The 27,326-nt window shown below is 32.6% G+C and overlaps 2 protein-coding genes across 2 annotated transcripts in view; one reads left to right on the top strand and one right to left on the bottom strand.

Moving 5' to 3' along the window:
• The window catches only part of LOC145940402 (uncharacterized), a 111,392-nt gene that overhangs the window by 10,690 nt on the left and 73,376 nt on the right, over positions 1-27,326 (top strand). The gene's annotated exons all lie outside the window — the stretch shown is intronic.
• The window catches only part of Nmo (serine/threonine-protein kinase nemo), a 49,762-nt gene continuing 33,083 nt past the window's right edge, over positions 10,648-27,326 (bottom strand). Inside the window, exons 7-9 of the mRNA XM_083045516.1 lie at positions 26,523-26,724; positions 24,943-25,036; positions 10,648-18,689 (exon numbers count right to left, since the gene is read on the bottom strand). Coding sequence (XP_082901642.1) covers positions 18,635-18,689; positions 24,943-25,036; positions 26,523-26,724 — 351 coding nt within the window. The 3' untranslated portion in view covers positions 10,648-18,634. The remainder of the gene's footprint in view (positions 18,690-24,942; positions 25,037-26,522; positions 26,725-27,326) is intronic.

The raw sequence follows: 27,326 nt of genomic DNA on the forward strand, positions 1-27,326 counted from the left end.
GAATTCGTTCTCTTATTCGCACTTCGGAAAAGACAAATTACATATATATTTGGCCGCCTACGTGCAATCTACGATCTCTTCCCCTTATCATTAATCAGCATTGCAAACAGTTCTATTAGACCTTATTATTTGGTTCTCGGTTGTTATCCGGACACATACGCACGCGCCGCCAAGTCGCGCTACTTTAATCGGTTAACTTATGGCGTCCGACAGCGCCGCGATTAGAATCTGCCGTGCAATTGTGCACGATATGATAATTTATCGTTTATCTGCGCGAGGTGTCGGAAAATTGGCAAATTATAGCGACGCGTATGTATAATGTCGCAGAAACGTTTAACTTATTTAATATTTTTATTATTCCTCTATCTGTTGTAATAAAGCTCTTCTATATTTTAAGAACATTCAAATGTATAAAATAAATACTTTACAGAAATATCTAGCTCGGAAAATAATTATTTTATAGAAAAAAATAGCATAGAAAATTAAAAAGTTATAATTCTATAGTGAATTCTTTATTCATCATTCTTTCTCTCATTCACTGAAAACTTGTAGAATTTTTAATTATGGAAAAAAAAAGAAAAATTGCGAACAAAATCTCGCGTGTCAAATCTTAAAATAGCCTATTTAATTTAAGTAGATATCTGAAAAGGGTGAACAGGAAGTAGTAAGGGAATAGTAAAGAAATTTACTGATATTTATCAAAACATGTATAACGATTTATTGAGGATCTATCCAAGCATGTTAAATTTCTTGAAATGCAGGTACCTACCTATGTCTACTCGCTAGTGTTACATTAGACGCAATTTCACTCGAAAAAACCGACCATACATTCGCATACGGTCCGTGTCTAATTTAGAGGGAGAGTCGCGTTTTTTCTCTTTTTTTAAAATGTTTTTTTGCGCCGATCTATCTTCTTTTTTTCGCCGGCACGATCGACGGCCTTGCGTGAAGATAGACGACAGCTAAAAAAACGACAATATATGTCACTTCTGATGGCTTACTATATTAACGATAATCTGTACATTAAGATCTATAAAAGTGCGACTTAATCTTTCCCCTTGGTCGATCTCGTGGAAGGAAAGGAACAGTCTTCGTCGTGGCCTCTTTCGCGATCGCGAAACGAACGCTAACGATATGCTTACACTGCACGATTTTTTTCAGGCAAAATCGTGTAACATCGATTCGTATAAAATATATTACTGTTCGGTAATTTCTTGAATAAATTATTAAAAGTCTAATAATTTTATTGATTGAAACGCTTCGCTATTTTATTAATTATTTAGCGATCAAATATTACTCGATAATCGTTAATTGATTTTTATATGCCATATTCATTTGATTGCCTTTTTTTCGGCATGTAATATATTTTTTTAATCGATGTATTTTACATTGCGCGACACAATCGTGTAACGTAAACACGTCATTATGAGATTGGTCATCGATCGCGATCGTGCCGGCCATCGAAATAAATCTGCGCGTTCGATCAGCTTATAATAGTTTTGATTGCCAGTCTTCGATACTTTGTGTGTTTCTTTTGTGGTCGTTTCTTCCTTTATCTTGTTGCCGTTTCTCGCGTTTATCTCAAGGCCGGATATCGCCGGATATTCGATTAAATTCTCGTTTGCTGCATTTAAAACATGTCAAATTTCATGATTAAATGAAAATTTTTCTTAAATTTTTTTATAAAGATGATCAGAAATTACGCATTTCTCCTGGATTATGAAATTCTTGGGGAAATAACAAAGTATTTAACTTATCTTAGAAAACTTAAAATGGAAAAAAAAGTATAAATTTAACTATATAATTATATAATTAAGTTATGATTAATTGCATCACAAATTCGATTATATTCGAATATGAATAAATTTAAATGTTATATATACAATTTAGTCGAATATTAATTGTGTTGAATATTAAAATCAAGACTATACTGGATTTTATTATAAAAAAATATTTCGTTGATTATATTTGTCTCTCTCACTCCATTTAATAAAAAAATTTGACAATACAATTAATTCATGAAACGATTTTAACGAGAATTAAACCGATCCGGCCAAACGTCCCAAGTTGTCTATTTTCGTGATTCAGAAAATTCGCGCTTTGATTTCACGTCATTCGCGACGCAATTCGTAAATGATTCGGCTCGACTCACGATAATTGCTAATTCAAAAAAGTGAGGTTCGGCTCTCTACAACGATCAATGTGCATATATCGAGAATTATTGATCGATCGATCGATCAACATTCAAGAAAAACGTGCCTTTCCGACGAACCAAATGACGAAAAGGGCAGTTCGCTTTGTTTTGACTCAATTACTCTAATTACATCTGCTCAATAACGGATTATCGGATAAATGCGACGCTTGATTCGTCGGAATCGGTTCACGAATTCGGTATCTTTAGATGTGATTTCCTCCACGAAGATTTACAGCTAGTACCAGAAGAAACGTATGTCTGGGCCCGATTTCGTTTTCGCGATCGATATCTATGACAATAATAATTAATAAAAATATTATTTATCGATTTGCGAAATTTTTCAAAATTTTAGAGATCAAAAGATTGAATTTCGTTTCGTTTTCAACGATTTAATTCTGGATGAATAAAATATGACAAAGTACAAGCGATCACGCTTTTTAAATTCTTTAACGCAATGTCAAATATCGAGAGAATATTTAATTTTCTCTCTTGTTTCATTTATTAATACAAGAAATTATTTCACTTTATGCGAATTATTATTATATATAATATTTTTAATTATTATTATTATTAAAATTGCACATAAATGTAAATTGTGAAATATAAATTTCAGTAAAATTCATATTTCACAATTTTAAATAAATAATTCTGAAATAATGTCACAAATGAATGTGACATCCTGAATTCTCAAGTGGATTTTAAATGGAATATCATACATTTTGCATGATCATAAATTATAAAAAGATAAATTATTTCGATTACTAAATTTCTATATTTTGCATACTAAAAATTTGTTAGAGTATCTTTTCGCGAAATGTTTCCCTCCTTGATTTATCTACGATTGGAATCTTTTCACGAAACCAGCCCCTCTGACACGTAGTGCGTAGACACATTGCATCTATGACATGTGCACGACAAATTTTCGACATTTGTCGCGATCGACGATCGGGACAGCGCATTTGTCTTTCGCGATCGCGAAGAAAACATTCATCTCGAATCTTATTTCACGGCAGAGATTCGACATTAACTGAATTTCCGCGAGAAAAATCGTTACACCTGTAAATTAATCGGGATACCCGATTAATCATTTACATTAAGAAATGCAACATGATCTCGATCGCCGAGGGTGACATGTAAGATCTACTTAATTGTGAAAGACACGATTGAATCTATGATTTGAGAAATCGATTTCGAGAGACTCGATAATATCGCGCAAACAAAAATTTTGGAGATTCGTATATTTTTTAATACATTTTATTATATTTATTTATTTATGTATAAACGGGAATATATATATATTGTAAAATATATATTGCAAAATGTAAAATATTGCAAATATTCCAATTACAAAATATTGCAAATATATATTGCAAAATACAAATAATATAATTTTTTATTCATCAATTCTTCAATTTAATTAAATTTATTAATGTAATTGGTTCTTGACTTTTTTTAAAATAAAATAACTAAACAATTACACTGACTTTATATGTATAAGTTCTGATAATTTAATAATGTGATTTTTTTCTACACAATAAAATAAAACAAAATATGTCGAATAATTTGACAAGAATAAAAGCGCGAGAAATCGCATCTCGAGAATCTCGAAATCGATCGTCTCTCATCGACTATACATCATTATACGGAGAAAAAGACTGATACAAAATCTATATCCAATCAGAACCGACACATACAGATAGAATAAACTGCATTTAGTCGTTAGTAATATAGCGATTAGCAGTGATTGGTTGCTTCTTTTCTTACGTTACATAGAAGTAGAACTGTGATAGGCATCGACGTTACATCTTTTTTTTTACTTTGTTTCTCTTTACAATTTGTTTTCTATTTACACAATGAGTACATTGCATCTCCGTTACGACTTATCGAGTCTTATATCACGTTACGATATAATCTACGATATAATATCGAAAGATCATACAGCGAATATCTCATGACGTCTTTTCGCTCGCGAAAAGATACATTATCGCCAAATAACTTTTCGCGATATTATCGGCATCAAATGATACCGTTCCTGCCACATTATTCAGTCAGAGAATATATATTATTTTATAATATGTCGTTATCTATGCTACAATGTGATGTGCTGTACATTATAGAAAATACGAAGAAATATCTGATCGCGAAATGTTAATTTCTATCAGAAAAATCTTTTTTTTTTAATCTGATAAAAAGAGCACAAGTAATTTTTTATTTAAAATAATTTTCTGATCTGCTTTCTAAAATTAATTATTTAAGCAACTATAAAATTTTAAAAACCTAATTAAATAAAAGTTTTATAATATCTTATATTTTTTAGACTAAAAAGAATTTTATATTTAGGCTGAAGAAAATTATAATTACGAAAAATATTTTTTCGCTCTCTATTCTTTCCAATTATATTAATTTGAATTAATCTGGATTAAAATTTCACGACTTCTCGCGTTTTCCGAAAAATCGTCGAAGAATCGCTGCGCTTCCATAATATCTATTTTATTCCTCCCGTCTCTTTCCGATGTAATCGTTACAATATTATACAATATCTATATATAATACTAACTCTACTAATGTATATTAAATATAACAGCATTGCGACGAGTTGTACTGTTTGACGATGATAATATAATAATAATAATAATAATAATAATTTCTCCCTTCTCTTCTCTTGTCAGCGTCGCTGTTTCGCGAATCGTCGAAAATACAAAAATTACACGGCGGAGATCAGCCTCTCTACATATCTATATAGATATATATTAATATATATAATGTATTATATTTTTTTCTTTTCTTTCTCGTTCCCCAGATCTGCGGTACAATATATATGTATATATTACATGCTCCACTCTCCATCATTTCTTATTGTTGCGTGAAATATTTTCATTCTTTTAATATACTTTTACGTTACGTCAAGATCGCAGCGGTCTTCGCACGATTTCGCGAAAGTTACGTGGTCCTCTTCTCGCGAGCGATCGGCGTTTTGAAATTCGCCTCGAGTCGGCTAGAGGAAGAAGAAAAACGCCATTTAGTATATTAGTATTATACATGAATGTATATAGGCTGCCATAATTAATCGCGTGTCATGACAAAATCGATTCCGCTCGATATACCTACATCATTATATCGGGAGATAAAATGTTTCCGTTGTCAAATGTCGATATTTCATTAATCGTTTTATAAACAGTAATTTAAATAGCATAAATTATCACTAAATTTTCTTTGTGTAAAATTTCTACAGTGCCATTATTCACAGTTTTAATATTTAAGAATTTGTAGAACATTCTGTGTATATTTAGTATAGGATCTTTAAATGAAAAATTACAATCAAATAGTTAATTTCTTGAAACTCGCTTAATTATCGGGCAGGCTTAATTATCCGTGCACATGTGTGTGTGTATGTGTGCGTGTGTATGGAATGTATAATAATGTTTAAGAAGGCATTGCCAGCAGTAGCTTTTCCTAAATTACGTTATTTTGGCCGTGAGTTTAGAGTGGTTCGGGCCCGGGTCGGCGCTAATAAAATTTGCGAATTTGTACGCCAGTTCCAGGTCCCTGACATTATTACGCACATATATCGACTAAATCGTAGAGGGACAAATTTCTACGTGTAATAATAATACAATAGCATCTCGTCGCATTGAGAAAAGAGAACTCCGTTAGAGATTTACATACATACGAATAATTATCCTTAAGGAAGATTAGATGTCGAAAGAGATGTGCTCGCGCACTCGTTTTTACACCGTTTTACATATACGAGTACACGCTGCCGAAGATCGTCGATTCCTATTTACAAAGTCGCGCTAACTACACCGATCTTAATCGTAAATAATAATTAGACACACGAGTCCACTGAGAAATTTATTTATTAGTCCTTTAATCATGGATGCGAGAATCCACAAAATCCCGATCATGATTAAGATGCTCTCGCGCGATTAATTTCGCAAACTACATTCTTTAATATATTATTAAACAATTTGGCCATTAATTATATAATTACCGTAATTAGTTCAACGATAATTATTTATTATATAATTAATTAATTTTGAGTATTAAGAGAATTTATATGTTGATTTTTTGTATTAGATAATTATTATTTCAAATTTATTAATTAATAATTAGTTTTATTTCGTATACTACATTAAGAAATTTATCTTTTTTAATTAATTCTTTTAGCTTTTTAATTTTGTTATATTATTTTCTAAAATATTTACAATGAAAGAATTGTGATAGCTTTTCACATCATAAATCAGAATCAATATATAATTGATTGTATATTATCTCGTTGTCGCAAATGAGAGCATCGCAGACGAGAACTACATAGCTCTATTTACAGGACGCACGAAACACTTACAATTAGAACGAGAGATACACACACAGAGAATGAAATCGGAGGATCAATGATCAAAGATCGAGCGTAGTCGCGTTTAAAAAACTCGTGTCCGAGAGATTCTCATCCGGTAATATATATAAAAAATAACAGCACACTCCGACAAAGCGTCTCTGAAATATCTTACAACCGCCTTACAATCGGCGATGATACCTCGATTCTTTCGATTGTAATCGCGTCGTCTAAGGCGAATCAACTCGATCAGCGATCTTAAAAAATCCCACGTTGCTATTCTACATACGTATATCGTTCGCGCGAAAAAAAAATAGAACGCGTCGCGAGAAGCCGTTCTTGAAATTCGATCCATCGCACCTTGGCATTCTAAGTATACGTCGATCGATCTTTAATATCATATCGAGGATCGATCATTGCCCGAGGTTGGAAGATCAAAACGAAATCGCAAGAAAGACGCCTCTAGCCCGCGGGTACACACGCACCTAATCGTTGAAGTATCTAGATTATCCGCTTTTTTTCTATCCTGTGACGAGAGAACTCTCGAGCGCATCGTGGCGCATATCTTTTGCGAGAGCGCGATGAAATATCTACATTCTATTTCTTATATACAGCTTATTAGTACTTATGTACAGCTTCGCGATCGCTCAAATGCTAAGACGTTTGAAAAGGCTTCGGGTTACTTTCAAGGTACGCGAATATCTCCTCGAAGTCCTCCGAAGTATCGTTGAATATTTATACAGTCGGTTGGGCTCGTCTTCGTTCGTGTAGGTTATTCGATAATAGGCATGATGTCAAACAACGCGATATTTTTTGTTGGAAATTAAAGTTAAAATTTAATTCAAGCATTTTTTTAAACAATTTTTAAAACTTGAATTAATATTTGTAGAACATTTGAAAGTTGGGAGACAAGTAGAATTGTTTTTTAACAATTTATTAATAAAATATACTAAAGTTTTGTTTTTATTAAGTTTATATTAAAAATTCTAATTCTTTTTAATACATTTCAGAAATTAAGAAACTCGATATTCCAATATTTTATTCCGAACAATAACAAAAAATTGATTAAAAAATCGCATGTATCAAACAAGCTTATTATCGAACACCTTACAAATTATATCGAATTGCAAAATACTCGATGCTAATGTGCTCTTAAAAAGACGTACAAGATAAAAAGTAACTTCGTTCGATTTTACGCATAATTTTTTAATCTTTTATCTTATTTTTGTTTTATTTTTTATATTAACTTTGCTTCATAAATGAACGCGCAGTTCTGAATTTTCTTGCTTATCGTTTTTTGTGTTAAGAATGATATATTTAAAATAAATTGAATATATTTATATTTTGGAAAATTGAACTTGTTTCATCTTTTTTTGCAAAATATTCTTATTTATCGCGATTATTTTGATGCCTTTTCATTGCACAATTTTGCAAAATTTAACTCTGTTTTTATTAATAATAAATGCCAATTCACGCTAACTTGTATTACTAAAAATGTATGTACATCAGCGTTTTTAGAACGTATCAAAGAGAAATAAAAATTTAAATTTAGGGTTGCTCGTTTTCACTATACTACTTGTTATAGTTGTTTTATTTACCTGTACGTCGCGGTGTTTTAAATGCGGCTCATAAAACGCGTGATTGCGACACGTACGATATCTCGTTTATATACTGCTTTATGATTCGTATGTAATTTTCGTATTTACGAATTTGTATGTACGAATAAAAGCTTCTTTCGTATCCTTTTGATTTCTTTGTGTCAATCGATGTCGGCCAATATACTTGCCGATCTTTCGATGCTTCGAATTTTCACCAATATCAAAAGGAATGTGATTTTAGAGGAATCGGTAAAAGTATTCCTTAAAAGTAGCAAGCTATCTGCGTAAAGTATTAATTCCCGTGATAAAAGAAATTTGAAATTTTAACAAAATTAAAACATATATTTAAAAAGCTATACAGGTAATACATTGAAAAACGAAATAAGTAATATTTTGAATAATTAGAAACTCAGATAATTAAATTAAATTTCTTAAATTAAGTAGATGTTTTAGAGTTGCATATATACAATTTTCGAAATTCGATATATTAATTGTGAATCTTTTAAAAATTTTTGTCATTTAATTTTTCAACATATACTTTAATTCTTAAAATCAATTATCTTAAAATATTACAAATGCATTTGTATTAAAGTTTGGCAAAAGTGAGAAAATAGATTTTTTAACTTAGATTTTTAATATCGTTACATTAAAAAAAAAAAAAGATTACGCAAAATCTGAAAAATTGGCGAAAAATAGAACGAAGTCGCATTCGATCTGAGCGAATATATATCTATATCGATGATACACTTAAGTCGATTTTCTTTACATATTCATTCATCTATATACGCACTACCACACTTAAATCGTATCGATGTAAAATAATAATCGTATAGTAAACATGATAATATTAAGGCCTCTTATAGTTACTAACGACAGGTCGTCACAATTTTATATTTCAGACCATTTCGATTACACTATCGATAGGAAAGCGACAAGAATCGTTTTATTTCATCTCATAGTCCACACAGAACCGCCGAATATCGATCTGATGATTTTCGCGTGCTGTCTTTTGCAAAAATATAGACATTAAAAATGCGAGCACATCATAAAATCAAATTTTATAATTTATTATTGACTGCAAAATTATGATAAATTATGTGTAATTTATCATTAATAGAAATTCATGAATCACTTTTCTAATTTTTGCAATCTTTTTATTCATCTTTATTCTTTTAGTTATTTTGCAAGAGCTTTTTAACTATTATGTAAATAAAATTTTACATTATTAGCAAGATATTTTTTATGATACGCTCGACATCGGCGGGTGTATATGTGTCGCGAGAGATTCGAATTATTTACAATTTGTACAAATTTGCGAATTCTTTGATGAATTCCAGAAAAAAGTCGCCGACAAGACACAATAAAATTGTTCACGTTGCTTTTTTGATCGACAACAAAATCGTGTGTAGAAATAACCGTCGAATAATTATTTTTGCTATTCGATAGCGATAGAGAAATTCCTTTACGAAAATTTATATCTGTAATATTTCTTCCGGTGCAACGAAATCAAAATAAAACTTGCGTTAATGCGAGTGCAAGGGCCATTAACATGCAAGTGGAAGGTTGCTAAACTAATCGATTTAATTAAATCAATTAATCGGCGAGTAATTCGTCCTCGCTTCTTTAAAAAAGCGCTAACTTAAGACTTAAATTATTACTAAAAAGCCAAGAATAGGAATGTGGGGAGAGAGAAGAGATATAGGATTAGGTTTATATATGTGCATGTAGGATTGTGCCAAAACAAAGAAAAGAAAACCATCGCTTTCGATCTTTTTTTTTTTGCTCTTATTTTCTTTCTCTTCCGTAGCAACTTTATTGTTCGGTGCATCTTTCATGCCAACTACTTTCCATAATGAAGGCATATATTCGTTAGCGAGGAATATATGTAGTTTTATTTATTTTATGTTTTTTTGTCACTTAATTACTCATTATCTCTAAAACGTAGATATCTTATCACCTAGCCTCCGGTATCGTAATTCATCTCGATTCTCCCGTTGCGAGAAGAACGTCGATGACAAGATGCATGTGCGCCTATGTCGTGTTTCAAATACGCGTGTATATGTATGCGTGTGTAAGAGGACACAAGTACGTATACAAGAATGCGCAATTGATTTTCATATCGAAATAAATCATGAAATGCCTGACTGACCAGCTAGAGTGAACCTACTTATTTACAAATCTCGTCGTTGAAAATTTATTCGTCTACCTTTAATAGGAAACATTAATCGCATATTCTTTCTTTCTAGTTTTCTTTAGTTTTTACATCAGAAATTGAAATCGGTATAATTTGAGTAATATAAAGTTTCCATTACGAGCACAAAATTATTCTCATTCGCGACAATAGACGAATGCGACATTAAAATTAATATTATAATGATTTAAATTAAAATATTATAAGTTTCCTTCGTATTTAGAGAATATTTTTGAAATAAATAGCTTGGTATAATTCGAGATTATCTTACTACTGAAAATAGTTATTCTATTAACAAATTGAATTTAAAACAGATTAAAATTTTTATTAAAAAAAAAAGATTTTACTCTAAATCAGAGATTTTGGTATATTTATTTTAATCGATCATATGAAGATAATTGAAATTATTTAAATTATATTGATTTCAATTTCTGTTTCTCACATACATGTCATACACATACGTATCCAATCTTTCTCTTGACTCGCTATATGTTCCGCTCGCTCATTCTTGATCGAGTTAAAATTGCAAATCGTATTCTACGAAAATTTCGAATTGCGCGTCTCTCTCGGCGACGAATTGCAAGCATAGTATATCTACGAAAGTTTATAAAAAAATCAATTACGTTTTCCTCAATTATCGTCGTTTGTGTTGCAAAAATTTGGAGAAATAAAGAACCATGCGGCCACAAAAAGGTCGATGAGTTATTGAATGACAATCGAGATCATATTTTCTATGTCAATATATATAGTCACTATTTACATTTTCAAATACGTAATTCCAAAATAATTTTACAAATTTTGAAACAGAACACTATTCGAATTTCTCAAAATTCTGTGGCGTAAAAAAAAATTAAAACTAATGAAAGAAAATATATATATGTAAATAAAAACCGAATTTGATCATTACGGAGAGGAAAAGTGAAAATTGTCACTCCTAACACAATTTAAAGTACTTATTAATTAGTCGTGGAACACAAACGCATATGTGTATGTGTGTATACGTACATATGTTTCTAATTTATTTATTATCTCTCATATCTGAGTGTTTACAAATTTCTACATTATATGCTTGAATCGCATCCGGATTGAAGTTCGGAAGGAACATTTATACGCGTTGAACAAAGTTTTTGATGGAATCGCATCTCGATCAAACATTTCGGTGTCTTTGATAATAAATTTAATACTAAATCTGATATCGCGATAACCGAGCGTGTTATCGAGTATTACTTTCGAGATACATAAAATAAAGTGGATTCTTTTGTCGTGTTATTTGCCGATATCTTTTTAATCTAACTGATCTTTATAGATAATAATAATACAATAGTACATAATAACACAAAGACAAATTAGAGCCAAGCTCGCGCAAGAGATAATAGTACGTATTGACTTGATAATTATTATAAAAATATTGCATAGAGCCCAACATTTCAGTCTTCTTCGGACTCTTCTCGATTATACACATGATATAGTATAAAACTTGAATATATTAATGGAAGGAACTGCTGATTGTGAAAACTTTAAAATTTTATAATTGTGATTAAAACTATGTTAAAATCGTAGAATTCACTCTCGATATTTCGTGTAAAATACGAAACAAAATTCATTAAAGAAAGAAAGAAAAAAAAAATCAGATATCATATGAAGTTAATGATCTCTGAAAATTCAGAGATAATTCTTTTAAGCAACAGAATTTACGAACAAAAAGCAGTATAGAAAAGATTGGTCTTTCTTACTGATTATAAACTCTATTACCTATATATATATACATATATTTCGACATCTGCGAATTGACTCTAATTAACTCTTCTGTTATTATTTATATTTTATGACAGTGAATCTTGTACAACTTTATTTTAGATTAAAATTAGTGACGACGTTCAATAGAGACTGTATTATTGAATGTTCTGCAATCACGACAAATCCTGATAAGCAAATTATGTACATGATGAATACAATGCTAATTTATTTACAATTGATGTGAAATGAGACAAACGCGTCGTTATACGCCATACTTTGAAAATGATAAGACGATTCGTTATATTATAGTAATTACAGAGGAGGATCTCGGACGAAAGAAGCGAAGACTCAACGTTATTACGGAAAAATGTATACTGACTTTTATAAATCACATAATTGTACAGAAGTATTTTTACTGATTTTCACATATAAATCGCATATAACTTTGTACAAGTCACAATTTTGTCGCCGCGTACAACGAAATTTCATATTCAAGATAAAATTTTCAAGAAATTTCAACTAAATCTTATCTATTACAATTATTGTTGTAATTAAATACATGATTGTTTTAAATGCGAAGATACCCTTTCAATATTACATCAAAAGATTCGCTTTAAAGTTTACACTATCGTTTCGCAATACGCAGCGTTGACACTTGACGTCACATGAAAAATATGCAGTGTCAGATATTATTTGCAACTGTATCGACAGGTATTCGAATTAGTACAATGAAAACGTGCAGTGACAATTGCGTCTTCATTAATGATATTATACTATAATCGCGTACGTTACGTTATCGCCAAAGATTTACAGCGAAATATATGGTATATGTATATGGTGGAGATGAGGTACCTATTATACATATTAAACATAGAAATATTCAAAACCGGATTAAAGAATGCGGCTCGATTGTTGGTTTCGTTGAAATCTTCGGGTCAACACACGCCTCCCGATTAAATTAGAAACACGATCCATACTCGATCAATGTCTGGCGATGTTCTCGCGAATTAAACAAACGTGTTATTTCAATTCTTAAGATGTTACTTTTGCAAAATGATTACAGTCCTTTAAATCTTTATTTTACATTTTCAACGTGTCTGCGTTTATCATTAAAATATATTTTATTTCGATAAAATTTATCTTTTTATTTTATTTAATTTTTTTCTATTCTACAATTGTATCGAAATTAATTTTACAAAAAAGATTTTGCTCTAGAAAGTATTTTTCCTAATCTCTTCTTATAATTATGAGATAAAATTCACGTCTATAATAAATTCAATTAACTCATGAAAAATTTTAATAAATTTAATAAATTTATGAACATGTATAAAAGATACATTTTTTGCCTAAAGTATTTTTGGTGGATTGAAAAAGCGTGAAAAATAAAGGAAAATGAGGAAAAATATTTTCGCAAAATATCTTTATGAAACAAACTTATGAAGATTAAAATATTACGAGAGAGAGACATTTGATATTTGCACACGTGTCGCGGTGACATCAAGCAGGCGTCGATAATAATTACTTTTTTTATCGGCGAGAGTACCAATATCGGAGAAGCTCTCTCAATCCGAAATCCTCAACATACTTTCCCTTTTGGATCACACACGGCGCTTTTCATTTTTCTAAGGACTTAAATACAAGGCTACAACTAACTTACGCGCGGCCACCTCGCAACGGCGGTCTTTCATCGTTTCCGATCGGGTATTGCTAGCGGATCTGCATAAAAAAAAAGAATATGTGTTTTTTTGCCATTGACGAGAACCAAACGCGAAATTGGGTGTCTTCCTAAATTGTGTTACTACCTACACTTTCTTTCATTTCATTTTGTTCTAAAGATATTTCTCGTGTCGTCAGAGCTACTATACTATAGCTACCTAAAAAATTCCTTAATCTAAAATCACACTCAGAACGTAATTATATGTATATACCGTGCACCTTTCCGATTTTCTGTACATCTATCAACCATCCCCAAGTTGAGGACGCGAGACATGATAAAATAAAATAAACAAAATACTAGAGATAAAAAAATAATTTTGCTGAATTCGACATTCTAAAGTTCTGAATTTCTTGCCTCTCAGTCACGTGAAAAGTATTTCTGTATTCATTATTACTGATAGAATTACATTGAAAAATTAAACATGCATACTAAAAATGTAATTGCAATATTTTTCATCGCTGTCGTAATATTTATTTCTGATTTTCTGATTTGATTAATTTTCTCTCATTGTTCATTCTCTCGTGTTTATTATATTTTAACACTATGTTTGTGTTGTTGTTTATTGATAATATTTAATCGTTTTTGTATGTGTTTAATACTTTTTGTGCGTGATTGTACTTTTGGACGCCTCACTTATGTTCCTATGTTTTCTTTTAATATTTTATTATGTCCCAGCGCCCTAACTCTTATATCTCTCTAAAAGATATCGTTTAATTAGGAGATGAAATGAAAGTGAAAGCATTCGAATGATTCTCGATAATTCTTCACGTCTCCAGTGCGACTTGAATCAAATATTTGAACTTTTCTTGTTGAAATATTCAACAAAGTAATTGCTTTAAAGAAAAAATTTACACAAACTTAAATATTTTAGAAAGTACAAAAAAATTAAGTATATAATTTCAGTAAATAATTAATTTTTTAAATAGATTTTTATCGCGCTATTTGTCGCATTGTGATGTCGTAACGAGACTCTCGAGTTTCGAGATTCGCATGTCCAGTTAGAATCTCACGACGATGGCGCTTACAACGTAATTAGAAATTAATACCGGAGGTACTTATCTATATAAAAACGACTTCGATCCACCGCTCTCTTCCGTCTCTCGATCCTCCGTGTTTCTAGATCCTTCCTATCGAGAATTGAAACTGGACGTAAAATCAACAGGTTCAGATTTCCACATTACATTCGTATTTATTATTTTTTTATTTTTATGAAAACCGATTCAGCCCGATCAGCAATATATTCACATTTTTTCGCGAGTTTAAGAAATCAGACCTAAAAAAATTGCGCCAGTTTTAATCCTCGTTTTCATTCATTCTTTTTTTTTTTTTTTACTATCTGTCTGTCTTTCTCACTTTTTTTCTCTATCTTTCTTTCCGTATTGATATCGTCGCGTTCGCACGATACGTCGGCAGTGTGTTTATTGGAATAAATCGCGATAGAATCGCGTGAGGAAAAACCCGCGTTCGCGAGGTAAACGAGGGAAAATTATCGTGTCGCCGAGACGGACGAGAAACGTTTTCTCGACGCGGAGATTCTCGAGATTCTCAAGATCAGCCGGCGACAACAAAGTCGTTGGATATCGACATACATGGTTCGCGCATACCTCTGCTCCTCCTCTTTCTCTTCCTCCTCCTGCGAAACCGCAAGAGTCCTGTCTTCTCGCAGGACGTTCTTCTTTTCCTATTTTCTAACCTGAGATCTAAAGAGTCCCGCTATTTGAAATCTCGATCTTGAGAGACGAGAAGCAAGCGAACAGGACCAACACTTGCGAAAAAACAGGACGCGAGTTTCTTTCGTCTTATCGAGACAGCGAATCGCCGATAAGCGCCGATAAGAAAAGATTGCCGAAAACGACGCTCTTCATTTTTTCCATTCTCGAAATTAATTTTTATCGACTCAGAGTAAAATTGAACGATCCTTTGAATTTCAAATTTGTCTCGAATTGTCATGCGGGCTTCATAGTCGATCATTAATTTCGAAATTACTTCGAAGATAATTTGCGTCTTTTTCAAATTCACCTTTAATTACGTGAATGTAAATGTCCATCTCGAACATAGTTTTTGGAAGCAACGACAGCTTTCCTATCAACACGATACAAGAAGCGTATATTGTCAATTTATAAGACTACTTAAAATCTTTCGCGTTTGCGATTCGCTGTCGCGATTTTCCCACTTTTCCTCGATCCCACATTTTTGCATTCACCCGAACTTGCACCTAATTTTACTTCTTCTTCGTCTTATTCTCCACTTTAAAGAAAATGCCTCAATCAGGGACTTACTAGTCTTTATTCCCAGCGAATGCTGGTCGAAATTAATTTGTTATCTTATTAATGTTGACGCATTGGGGAGGAAAAGTGCCATCGCGAGTGTACAATCTCGCCACCCGTTATATATATACATATATTATCGTTCGCCGCGATTCGTCTTACAATCCCTTTAGCAGTTCCGGATTGTTGTTACTTCATCGGAGAAGGATCGATGACGACGACGACGACTTCTTCGACTCTTCTCTCTTCTCTTTTCGTGGCGGATCTGTCGCGGATTTCGAGAGTTTCGCGATCAAATATCAACGCTCGCGATGATCGATTAGCTTTCGCACGAGGCTCGATTCACTCTTCGGTACATCTCGCGACGCGTTTTCCCGAAAGAAGAAAAGTTCTCGAGTTTTCGCCAGTCGGAAAGAGAATCGATCGCGCGACATCCCATCTCGACGAATATATCTTCGAGTTCTTCGAAGATATAAATCCTCGGACAATATCTCGCCAGTGGCAATTCCATTCGAGGCGGGCTTCGCCTGACCTTCAGACATACTCGCAATATCTTTGTAATGGTGAAAGATCTCGCCAACAAGGATTGAATGTTCTTGCGCGACATCCTTGAGAGATATATCTCATCGAGAACGACTGGATTTAGAGAACTGTCTTCTCGCTCCTCAAGATATCCTCGCCGAGTAATATTCTGCCGAGGATTATTCGATTCGCGGAGCCGTCAGAGAACGTCATCTTAATAAATAATGATACAATTATCGAATAATTGTATCATTATTTATTAAGATGACGTTCTCGAGAGATATTCCTTCAAGAACGAATATCTATTCGCAACGACATGTCCTGTCGATTAAGAGCCTATATCTTTTCTATCCTCGAGATATCCTCGCGCAATCTCCAACCAAGGGCTATTCAATTCGGATCATCTGACTGCAACAACATCGTCTATGCATGTTCCTTCGAGGACGATTCGATTCGCAATATGACATTCTTAGGGATATATCTCTCATTGGCAGAGAATCCGTCAATTATCAGGACGAGAAGGTCTTTCTCCTCTCTTCCCGGCACTTTCCTCCCACGCGTGCGCATATATTTAATTATAAATGCCAGTTGACCTCGCGCGCGACCTGTACACGTGTGTAAAATCTAAGAAAAAAAAAAAAGGACTGGCCCGTCTTTTGGACGCTCGAGTTTACTAATCGCTATTAACTATTACCCCCCTCCACCCTTTCGCTCTCCTGCTCTCACGATACTCATGATTCCGCTTCTCGGAAATCCTCCCTCCCTCCCCTTGCTCTTTTTCGGAATTAAAATTGGCTACTTCGTGTTTTAAATTGGCTAATGTGTAGATGTGTACGTATGCATATGTGTCTGTGTATGTGTGTACATGTGTCTTTCTCCTCTCGATATCATGTGTATACGTATATGTATAATATATTGCTATATATACACGCAGGATGCGATAAAATGCGCAGAGAAATGCGACGAGATAATGTTCTTGTGAAATTTCAAATGAATTTTCCCTAAAAGAATGTTTGACGTATATGGCGATTACATATTACTCATCTCTCTCTCTCTCTCTCTCTCTCTCTCTCTCTCTCTCATACATACACACATTCTCTCTTTCTCTCTTTCTCTCTGTTTTTCTTTCTTAATTATTTCTCAGTCCTTGATATTGATCATTAACTAACATCCTTGGAATTTTCTTTGAATCCTATGAGGATCTTGAATTTCTATGAGGATCGATAATAATCACGATTGTAAAATTATATCTTATGAATTGAATAAAAATTTTATAATCTGTTAAACAAATTTCTGCCGAGATATTGAATTTAAGTTTTGTTTAAATAAAATTTAAATTCAAATACCGTTAAACAGAAATCTTGTCATTTACTTGTACTTTTATTTTGTTGTTGAATAATATTTCAGTTAATTATGTTCCAGAAAAAAGGTCGAAAAAGATTTACGTTGTTAAATGTATTTACGTATTTAAATGTATACGTCTAAAGAAAAATAAAGTTTTTCTCTCTCGAAATGCATGTATCTAAAAAAAAATCGAAAGAATTTGCAACTGTCTTTCGAAGAATACAATCTCAAGAAAGAAATAAAGAGCTCTTTCCTCGTAGAATTCTTATGAAAAAAATTGAAATTTATTTATTTATTTAATTAATACTTCTCAATATTTCTAAAATCACTTTTATTTTCGAAAGAAATTCTATTCCTTAGGATAAAATAAAATAATTTCCAATTTCCTTGGAAAAAAAACGCATTCCTGAGATAAATCATAAAAGCTCGAAATTTCTTGAGCCGAAATTTCCTCGGCATTTTTCTACGCATCGCTATGCGATACCTCGCGCATGTATATGTATCGGCTAGTCGAAAATTGAGGCTACAGTGTGCGGCAGTCTATTGTCTCTCTTGGCTCTTCTCTTCGCAGCTTTCAGTCGCCCGTCTTCCTCCCTCCTCGTCTTCCTCTTTCCTCTTGTTATCGGCGACTTACTATCTTCCGGTCGAAAGATTGTCCTTCTCGCGACGCGAAGTCGTCACCTTCGGGTCCAATGGTCTCTAACTTGGGGACGGGAACGGAGGAAGACTTTTTACTCCCACTGGTGTGGAGAGGGTGGCAATTCCGAGGGGTGAGCCACCGTGGAGCTGCAAGTCGTACGAACAAGTCATTAGAGGGGGGGCGACGAAAGGCAACGGAAAGCCGAGAAGGCTGGGGGGAAAGAAGGGAGAGAGGGAGGATGAGAGAACGTGCGATCCTTTTTTGGCAACGCGAATCGACCACCCTGCATAATTTGCCAAGAGCCAAAACTCTCGACGAAAGCTTTTTTTTTCTCTCTTTTTCGTTTATCGTAAATTTAATAATGTTTTACTTGAACTTTAACGTTTATTAAATGAGAATGATTCGATTATATTGTAGAGGAGTTAGAGCGATCGATTGCGGGGCAAGTAAAAGAGGATGAATACAACTACGTGCGAATCGTCGAGCTAATTCCTTGCGGCTGAAATTTATCAAGTTGAATAAATCGATGTTTGAACTTGAAAAGATGAGTTTAATTTTTAAATTGGAAATTTTTTTTAAATTAAGAGAGAATATTGAAAGTTTTATTTTATTTATATATATTATCCGGCAAGTATATAGTGCTTGAAATGATAAATTTATAAATATAATTAGAAATATATTTATATTCAATTTAATTAATTATACGGAAGATTAAGAAATTATATCTCGAAATTAATTTGAAATAATTTAGAGTCTGATTTTGAATTAAATGTACTCGCTCGGCCATTCGCATTCTCTAACGTTCGAAAACAAAAGCAAAGTACGAAATGTCACGAAAATAATTTACAACTACCATTTCGCACTTTGATTTATTATCGATCAACTAAATCATTCTAAATTGAAATCGTCAACGAGCAGTAGCGTGGTATTTCTTCTTTTTCTTTTTATTCAAAATCATTAAATAACATGTCAAAATATATTTATCTATTCTTCTTTATAATATATAGCCAGAAAACATAAAGAGAAGCGCGACATATATATATACAAAATTATATATAATATATACAATAAAAAAATTTATCTTCTAAATTCGTGCATTTTTAATGTCAAAAAATATAATTGTTACATATAAAATTCTCTGTGTTTCGCTCATTTTCGATTGCATATTATTTTTATCTTGGGATTGAAATATAATTGTCAAGCAGCAACCGTTAATTATCGATAATTATCGTTATCGAACTGGAGCACGCAATACTCGCTCGTGACGAAGAATCATTGGATTTTTAGCAAAATAACAAAAGCATTTGTCTGATTTCCATGCAGCTGTCAGCATGCGTGACAGCCGATCGTTTTTCTCTCTCTCTCTCTTTTTCTCTTCTTAATCACATTTTTGTTTTCAATTTAATCTGCTTCCATTATTTTTTTTTCTTCATCTATCATCTATCTCGTTCGGGCTATTCGCGCAAAGTATATTGAAGTTAATATTGACCTAATATCGTGGATAGCTATGGGTGGATATATCAATGGAAAATGTTTTCTATAGGTTGATATATTATTGGGCGAATTATAACGTGGATCTGAGGAAAGGTTTAAGGATCGGGAAGAATCTATATTTCTCGATCTCTATGCAGATTTTCACGAAAGATAGTTTGCATCTTTTTTTTTTGTCATTTTTTGGCGCGTCGCGACGTGTGCTCTTCCTTCTCATCGACGTTTTGTTTCAACTGAAGGCTGCATGGTGGATCAGGCCTTCTTTTACACTCATAATGCCAACAATAAAACAATGCGCTCCGTTCAGGCGGTTTTCCCTGATTTTTTTTTACGCACGAATAGCACGTTCGCAAAATGACAGGCCGAGTTGTGATGGCGAGTATTGTGTTGCACGCGCATGAAACCGGGGTGACAACTTACAAATTGTTGTATATTCAGTTTATTAATTCGCGAATTATAATAATTTTTTTCCATTTCTTAATTAAGATTTAACGGATAAAGTATCAATGTGGGGGGAAAGGAGAGTAAACTTATTCTTTAAAAATCTGATATATTATAGTTACATATTAGTAAAAATCTAAATTTCATTATTTCTTAATTAATCTCAATTTAAGTTTCATATAGCTTTCAGATATTTTCTTCATTATTATTATCATGTTATTATTAATATTAATAATGACAATAATGTATTTTAATGAAGAATATATACATATATATTTTCATATCTCATTACTTGAATCTACTTTATAGATTTTGAAGACGAAGCTTAAAAACTAATTAACTAATACATTAATTGTTGTAAAAAAAATACAATAATTATTATCGAGGTTAAGATTAGTCTCTCGGAAAATAAACCAAGCTTTTCTTTTATAAAACCTTAACAGAATTATATTCGTTATCACAATGTTATATAATGTGTGCATATGTATATGTACAGTAATAAACTTTCACAATTTTCTACGGGGTGAGAGGATTTCAAAAACGGAGTGAGTTGCTATCACCGGATGTTTCTCGAAGATTGTTTCCTTTTTAATTAGACTCTTTTGGACTCTCTTTAAAGTGGCCGTAAAAGTGGGCCAGCAGCAATGCGATTTCTCGCTTCAGCAACGCTCTCGCACAGTTGAAAGAAAGGGGGAAAGAGCGGGGGGACGAAACGGAAATACTCTTTGGACAAAGAAACGGTATCTTGCCGAATAACGTCAGGTATATTATCGTTACTCGGATGCTTAAGGAACCCGTTAATTGCGTGTAAGCGAAACTGCTGCTAATTAGCATCGCTATACACACGCCTCATATGTCATCGTTTAAACCGCGTCGGCTAAATCTGCAAAACCCGACATTAAATTGTCCTAATTTTCGCGCTCTTTTTCGGAATTTATTCCTTGAATATTAAGATATAAGAGTCATTTTATACTACATGTTGCATAAAAGTAAGCGTTATATTACCTGCGTTTGAAATAATGCAGTTATCGATACAGTATTAAAATATTACATTCGTAGACAATTTGGAGCGGATCTTAAAATTTTAATAATTTTTTTTAAAGATATTTAAAATGTTAATTTATCTTGTTGTTACCTTAGGCTTACTTACACCTAAAAGTAAAACATTTCAACAATTTCAACATATCGTCGAGAACGATTCTTAATTTAATCTGATTGAATATGCATCGCATATTTTATAAGCAATTTTCTATGGTTTTTAATGTTAATTTAAAAATAATTATATTAGATTTATGAATCTTCGCGCGCGTGCACGTAGTATTTACGTGTATGTAGTTTATCTTCCAACTATATTAAGTGTGCGATGTTAAATTTATCTTGAGTTATAATATATTTCTTTAGAAGTAAGTGTCACCCCGTTCGAACGCGATCAACCCATCTCGGTGCGAAATAGCGAGATTCTATTCGGAGATGCGACGATGTATAGGATATTTCGGAATCACCAAAAATCCATTCCAATTTCCGAATATATGCAAGCAAATATTCACGATTTAATTTCACGCTTTATAAATCGCGTGATAAATCAACATTCTTTTTTTATTCGTACGTGTTTTCGAAAATCGAAAGGATCGGCCCGGCGATTCCGACGATATATCGGTCGCACAGCGGCGTTCGACAGAACGCAAGAGGCACGGTGTTTGTATGTACATCATGAGGTAAACAAAGGACGATTTGAGAAGCCAAGGTCTTGTAACACAAACAAAAGGCAATATACTTGGTATTATAAAAAATAGGCTGGATCATGTACCTCTGCGAGCGAGGTCGCGTCGACTTATAGCTGACTCTCGTTTCGTTCGGTTCGTTCAGGAGGAGGCGTAACACGATTGGTAGTAGTAGTGGTAGCGGTAGTTGTGGTAGTAGTAGACGATAGCGGTAGTAGTCGATAGTAGCTGACAGTGGTAGATAGCTGAGTCGGTAGTGGTAGTAGTAGTAGTAGTAACGTACACGTATACGCGACGCAGGGCGCTGGTTCGGCGATCGGCTTGCTCTAACTTGAGACGGCAGAGTAAGCAAGACGAACAATTGTTACACATCCAACAGCAGTGTTGCGAACAACACTACTCAACAATAGACACCTTGTAGAAGTTATGACATGAGTGTGCATCAGATTTGATTTAGATTTTTGTATCAATGTTTCTACTCCTAAAATCTGCACAGATAATAATGTGAATTGAAATGTAAAATCGTGTAAAAACTTGATTAATAATTACGTCTAGATTTCCAATTTATAATATCAAACAAATTTTTAACAGTTCAATAACTTCAGATAGAGCGCAAAGATAATGTAGCAAACATTTTCGTATAACAATTATTTGTTGTTTAATTTAAATTTTAATGCAATTTTCTGAAATATGCAGCACATTTTTATATTTCTCATTTAATCTTCGTTAAACCGTCGTTAAACATTTATAAACGCTATAAATCATAACAGCATATGACAAAAAATCTAGACGTACTGATATTCTATTATAATTTTAAAATATATCAGAAAACCATAATATAATAGTTTAGGATTTTTTATTTTTTTATTATACTTCTACAAAAGGAAAGTTAAATTTTGTTGAGTAGTGTAATCTGGGAGAAAATATTAGATTTGTCATTATACATATATCGAAGATATTGTTTCGTCTCAATATCGCAGAGAGAGAAAATTAGAACAAAATATTCTAAAGTATCAAATAAACGTTAATAACAGAATGATTTTACTGAAACTCAATATTAACTAAATGTTCAAATATTTAATAGTACAGTACATATTGATATTTTCAATTTTCTTAAATTAATGTTCATCCAAAACTTTTATTTTAATAATATATACATTATTCTTCCAATTTTTATTTCCTTCTATCTACATAATAATATATTTTTCATTAGTGAATTATGTGTATATAGATTGCATTATCGTGAATCTCTATTAAATCATAAAATATTGTCCGTCACTGTATATATACGAATATATATATTTCATGACAAAATAAATTGATTGCGCTAATTGATAATTTCATTAATATTATGGTATTTTTATTACTCTTAATAATGCGCAATTTTCCAACCCATCAGAAATTTATAATTTATAATTATAATTGTAAACATGCAAAATATAATTGCGATATGAAATAATTTTCTTATTCACAAAGATCGATCAATAGAATGTGCTTCCTGACAATTGCTAATTAATGTAATTAAAAAAAATATATTTCAAGTTACATATATATAAATTATACAGAATCTGAATGAAAACAGAGTATATCGGATTAATTTTAAAAATTGTGAAAAGGAATAAATTTCAATGTTGCCAAACAATACACATGTGAAAAAAAACACGATAAAATATAAGACGCTCTATAGATATTTGACCATTTTAGAGTACTACTTTAGAATATCATTCTAATCCTTTATTCGGCGATATTGATAGTTATCAGTTCCTTATCTACTTGATCTCTGCTCTTTTGTTATAATCGAGAGATCGTATATAACAATTGTGTCACAGTGGGCCGACAGGGTTACGTGAAACACACATCTTACGCTTTACTCTTCCTTGGAATAATGTCGAAAGATACAAAGCATATCTTTGAGAACGTTAGCAAGAGGATCGCCAGGACGAAAGGCCCCTCTTTTTTTTTTATCTATTGACTCGAGTTTCGAGTACGATCGATCTTTGAAATCTACTTTCTCTTTCCGTTACGCGTCGAAAGACTCAGCTGGCTCTAGTCAGCGCTACTCTTCGAACACCCGATATATCCGCTCGCTCTACTCGACTGCTTCGACTTGATAAGAAACACTGTGCGCCCCTCTATGAACCTTCTTAGGGATTATTAACCTGTCTTTTGATCGGGAATCTAGGATCACGGTGCGGGAGATGCATGGATGCGAAGGAGGGAAGATATTGATTAATCTCGAGGGGAAGAGATAGGGGGAAACATTTTTTTCTCTCTTTTTTTAATTCTATTAGGATTCGTTTTTCGTCAATTGGTTTTTTTTATAAGTCAGGTCATGTGTTATATACACCGAGTTCCAAAACTATAGACAGTATGCGTTACAAGTGTAAAGTCAATCAATATATTGATAAAGTAAAATTATATACTTGTCATCTTAAATATCCTTGCAGTATTAATGTGAAAAGCACATATCAGTGTATTAAATTCTATTTAGTTATACGTCAAATAAGATTTCACCGTCGAGATGCATTTGTCACAAGCTCGATTTTTAAGAATCTCTATAGCTTCTCGACTTCATTAATTAGAATTTTTAATTAATATTTTGCTTAATTACTTTTTTACTTAATATTTTAACAAACTATTTTTTTAGTCTTGCTTCTTCTAACTATTCCCAATAGTTCTGGAGCACTGTGTATATATCGATCGGTCAAGAGCGATTTGCGTGAATTCGCATCGTAATGTGACTTACCTTGCGAAGCTCTTGAATGCCGCGGATTGCGGATTTATGCAGAGCGGCACTCGTGCTGTATTCAGTTGCTCCGCTATAAATTTGTGCATCTCCTCTGAAACAGGCAACGACGTACCAGTATATGAGAGAATGACGGAGGCGGAATGCCGATTACGGCGCGATACAATTTCCCGAGCTAGCGACACCACGGTTTATAAACAACGCCATGGTTCACGTCCTGATCGCGCGGTCAGTGCTAAATACGGTTAAATAATTCTCATCTCCCGTCGACGTATCTTTAGAATTTTATTATTACAGTTTACCACAATCGGTAATTAAAATCAGGAAAAATTGAAGATTCATTTTTTGAAAGAGCCTCTTGTGACAATACTTTTTCCAATTTTATTTACATTTTTGCAAATTTAAATCTTGTGCGAAGCTTTCACACATTTTACGCAATGCATAATTTTTATTCGAATAGACGTTTACTTCGTAAGAATAATGAAACTGATAAATTCAACTTTAATCATATAGAATAGCGGAGCCTTGATTTAAAATTTTAATATAACACATCAAACAAAAATGAATTAGGAGATAATCAACTGAAATACAAGCAATATTTTTAATAACTAAATGTGATTCTTAAATTCGGCCTAAGAGCCTAGCACGAAAATTAATTCTAATTTTTCGGAACGGTATCTCTTGGTTTGAGATTACTAAGTTCCATCAAATTAATAATCCTCGAATTTTTACAACGGGAAAATAGATAATTTGATGGAACTTAGTAATCTCAAACCAAGAGATACCGTTCCGAAAAATTAGAATTAATTTTCGTGCTAGGCTCTTAGGCCGAATTTAAGAATCACATTTAGTTATTAAATACTGAGAGCCGATAAAAATATTTCTTAATTTAAATATTTTTAATGTTACTTGTCGATTCACCGTTTTCGATGCATCGTTAACGATTACAGCGTGAGGAAGCACGAGAATCTCACGATTCGCAGGCACTGCTGAGATAAACTATGATTTATCGTGACACGCACACACGCGAGCGTGTTTATCGCGGTTATTGTTCTCGAATAGCGCAGCCACGTGCCTAAGATACTTACTGTGTACGTCATTATCTTCGATACGCGAGATATTCTCGCGACCATATATCGAGATTCATGCCGCAATTTGTACCGCAAAAACAAGCTTTCAACTTCAATTACGCTTTGCACGAAATTTGATATATAAAGTGAAAAACGTAAAAAAAGATGTTAAATTCATAGATATCGAAACAAGAAATAATATCCGATTTTTACATATTATTCTAAACATCATATAAACATATGTATAAATTTTATTCTCAATATTAGAAATAAAAATTAAAGTTATTCATTTATTAAAAATATAAGAAAGATCTAACTCTAATATATTAATTCTATCTGTCACAACATTTTTATTTTCAAAACTTATATTAAGTAATCGTAAACACATCTTCAATCTCTTTCTTTATCGTTAAAAAATTGTTTCGAATAAAATATGTATACTCTCTAAAAAATAGAAGATGGTACTCGCGGTTTTTTTCTCTTTTACTTTGATACCGCGAAATTTCTCACCTTTCACTTGCTGCACGCTCGTGAGCTTTCGCTCCCAGAGATCGTCGAACGGATGGGCGGCCGAGGGCTCGAAATCCACCCTGTACTGTCTCATGCCTGCGCTCGTCGTATAGCAGCACGTGCACATGCATGAATGATACCGCAACCGTCCCTCGTCCAGATAAGGATGCGCCAGGGCGTCCACTACGGTGATCCTCTTATCCTGTGCAATAATAGGATCACAGGATAGGGAACAGAATCGATAAATCTTCGTAAAATGAAAAAGCAAAGTGGCAATGTTTCGTGTCGGTCGCAAACCACAAAGTGAAACGAATTTCAGTTCAATCAACAATGACACGTGGAGCAGGAATGTGCATTTCGACAATATATTTTGATCATTATCAATCTAAATAAATACAACGAAATTAATGACTGACATTTACAATCATAAAGCGTGAAAACCGACACTGTACTAATTATTTGTTAATTAGAAATGATAGATGAATTTCACAGAGAAGGATAATAGCCTTGTAAAGAAACAATTTGATGGCATCTACAAATGTGAAATTTTCATCAAAGAATTAAATTAAATATAATGTCTACACGAGAAAGTTTCAAAAGGATCGTTGTCTTCGTAGTGATTCTTTTTAGAGAATTCTATATTCAGTAACAATAGTTTTAAAACAAGTTTAGATTGAGATTTACATTCTAATAAGAGATGTGCAAGTGTCTTTTTAAAATTTTTCAAATAAAATCTCCATTAACCAAGGATAAATACATAATAAAACATATTAAAGTAATAAAATATGATAAAATATATATTGA

Source organism: Prenolepis imparis, unplaced genomic scaffold (assembly GCF_030444845.1).
Source record: "Prenolepis imparis isolate NDT839.2.m4 unplaced genomic scaffold, iyPreImpa1.0 SCAF_9, whole genome shotgun sequence".
NCBI classification, from domain to species: Eukaryota; Metazoa; Arthropoda; class Insecta; order Hymenoptera; family Formicidae; genus Prenolepis; species Prenolepis imparis.